Raw genomic sequence first — 2,507 nt, 5'->3', positions numbered from 1 at the left:
TCCCAGGTCAACCGGTTCAGATCTGGCCTTCAGCTTATTATATTTTTAATATTAAGCAAATTTGAGATAGCTTTTTGTTCATGGTTTAAATGATGTCCGCGAGTCCTCATTACAGTAGACACCGTATATGGCGGAGAAAAACCGGGCGTGTTTTAATTCCTCTTGCATATATTATTACTTTATCCTCGGAGATACACACACACACACACACACACACACACACACACACACACACACACACACACACACACACACACACACACACACACACACACACGAGGAAGTGAACTACTGCCTCAGTTATAGTAATGTGTAATCCCCTCCTTAGTATACTTGGGATTACACATTGACATGTGTAATCACCTCCTTAGCCCCATACATAGATATTATTAGCATTAGCGTGGGTTCACTGGACGTCAGCATGGGTTCACTGGGTGTCAGTATGGGTTCACTGGGCGTCAGTATGGGTTCACTGGGCGTCAGTATGGGTTCACTGGGCGTCAGTATGGGTTCACTGGTCGTCAGCATGGGTTCACTGGGCGTCAGCATGGGTTCACTGGACGTCAGCATGGGTTCACTGGTCGTCAGCATGGGTTCACTGAACGTCAGCATGGGTTCACTGAACGTCAGCATGGGTTCACTGGACGTTAGCATGGGTTCACTGGGCGTCAGCATGGGTTCACTGGGCGTCAGCATGGGTTCACTGGTCGTCAGCGTGGGTTCACTGGGCGTTAGCATGGGTTCACTGGTCGTCAGCATGGGTTCACTGGGCGTCAGCATGGGTTCACTGGACGTCAGCATGGGTTCACTGGACGTCAGCATGGGTTCACTGGGCGTCAGCATGGGTTCACTGGGCGTCAGCATGGGTTCACTGGTCGTCAGCATGGGTTCACTGGGCGTCAGCATGGGTTCACTGAACGTCAGCATGGGTTCACTGGACGTTAGCATGGGTTCACTGGGCGTCAGCATGGGTTCACTGGGCGTCAGCATGGGTTCACTGGTCGTCAGCGTGGGTTCACTGGGCGTTAGCATGGGTTCACTGGTCGTCAGCATGGGTTCACTGGGCGTCAGCATGGGTTCACTGGGCGTCAGCATGGGTTCACTGGACGTCAGCATGGGTTCACTGGACGTTAGCATGGGTTCACTGAACGTCAGCATGGGTTCACTGAACGTCAGCATGGGTTCACTGGACGTTAGCATGGGTTCACTGGTCGTCAGCATGGGTTCACCGGGCGTCAGCATGGGTTCACTGGTCGTCAGCATGGGTTCACTGGACGTTAGCATGGGTTCACTGGGCGTCAGCATGGGTTCACTGGGCGTCAGCATGGGTTCACTGAACGTCAGCATGGGTTCACTGGACGTTAGCATGGGTTCACTGAACGTCAGCATGGGTTCACTGGACGTTAGCATGGGTTCACTGGGCGTCAGCATGGGTTCACTGAACGTCAGCATGGGTTCACTGGGCGTCAGCATGGGTTCACTGGTCGTCAGCATGGGTTCACTGGTCGTCAGCATGGGTTTACTGGACGTCAGCATGGGTTCACTGTTCCTTGTTTTTAGAACTTATTGAAGTTCTACAGGTGTGATGAACTTAATAACTGCCTCAGGTGTTCTATAAATAATTTTTTTGTTCATCAAAATATATATAGAACAAACCAGTGTAACCAATTACAATGTTAACATAGTCTTTTTTTGTCAATATAACACGTATAAATTTGGAAATAATCATTCACATAATAAATAATGTCAGAAATAAATAATGAAATAAATTAGCAAAATATAAGGAAAGTAAATGCTGCCAAGGTTATATAGAGGAAAAAATATCACATAAGTAAATCAGCTAAGGAAGGCAGGTCCTAATAAGCAGGTCCTCTAAGATAACACACTCTTTCTTCAAACTTCCTAAGATCACACCCGCTGATAACAGGCACAAAGCAGCCATGATCACAGATTCTGATAACACAAGCAGCCCACTACAAGACTTAAGATCATCACTTGCGATAACCGTGGGGGTGGGCATTCGCGGGCTGTGGGTATTCGCTGGCTGTGGGCATTCGCGGGCTATGGGCATTCGCGGGCTGTGGGCATTCGCGGGCTGTGGGTATTCGCTGGCTGTGGGCATTCGCGGGCTGTGGGCATTCGCGGGCTGTGGGCATTCGCGGGCTGTGGACATTCGCGGGCTGTGGGTATTCGCGGGCTGTGGACATTCGCGGGCTGTGGACATTCGCGGGCTGTGGGTATTCGCGGGCTGTGGACATTCGCGGGCTGTGGGTATTCGCTGGCTGTGGGCATTCGCGGGCTATGGGCATTCGCGGGCTGTGGGCATTCGCGGGCTGTGGGTATTCGCTGGCTGTGGGCATTCGCGGGCTGTGGGCATTCGCGGGCTGTGGGCATTCGCGGGCTGTGGACATTCGCGGGCTGTGGGTATTCGCGGGCTGTGGACATTCGCGGGCTGTGGACATTCGCGGGCTGTGGGTATTCGCGGGCTGTGGACATTCGCGGGCTGT

At 51.9% G+C, this 2,507-nt stretch overlaps 1 protein-coding gene across 1 annotated transcript; it reads right to left on the bottom strand.

Moving 5' to 3' along the window:
* Positions 1-339: 339 nt before the first annotated feature.
* On the bottom strand, positions 340-1,536 carry LOC138369934 (DNA-directed RNA polymerase II subunit RPB1-like). Its single transcript, XM_069333687.1, has one exon. The coding sequence runs from the start codon at positions 1,534-1,536 to the stop codon at positions 340-342; it is 1,197 nt and encodes a 398-aa protein (XP_069189788.1).
* Positions 1,537-2,507: the final 971 nt, after the last annotated feature.

Source organism: Procambarus clarkii, chromosome 30, assembly GCF_040958095.1.
Source record: "Procambarus clarkii isolate CNS0578487 chromosome 30, FALCON_Pclarkii_2.0, whole genome shotgun sequence".
In the NCBI taxonomy this organism is placed as follows: Eukaryota; Metazoa; Arthropoda; class Malacostraca; order Decapoda; family Cambaridae; genus Procambarus; species Procambarus clarkii.
The sequence above is the reverse complement of the archived record's forward strand: the minus strand, read 5'-3'. Positions and strand labels throughout refer to the sequence as shown.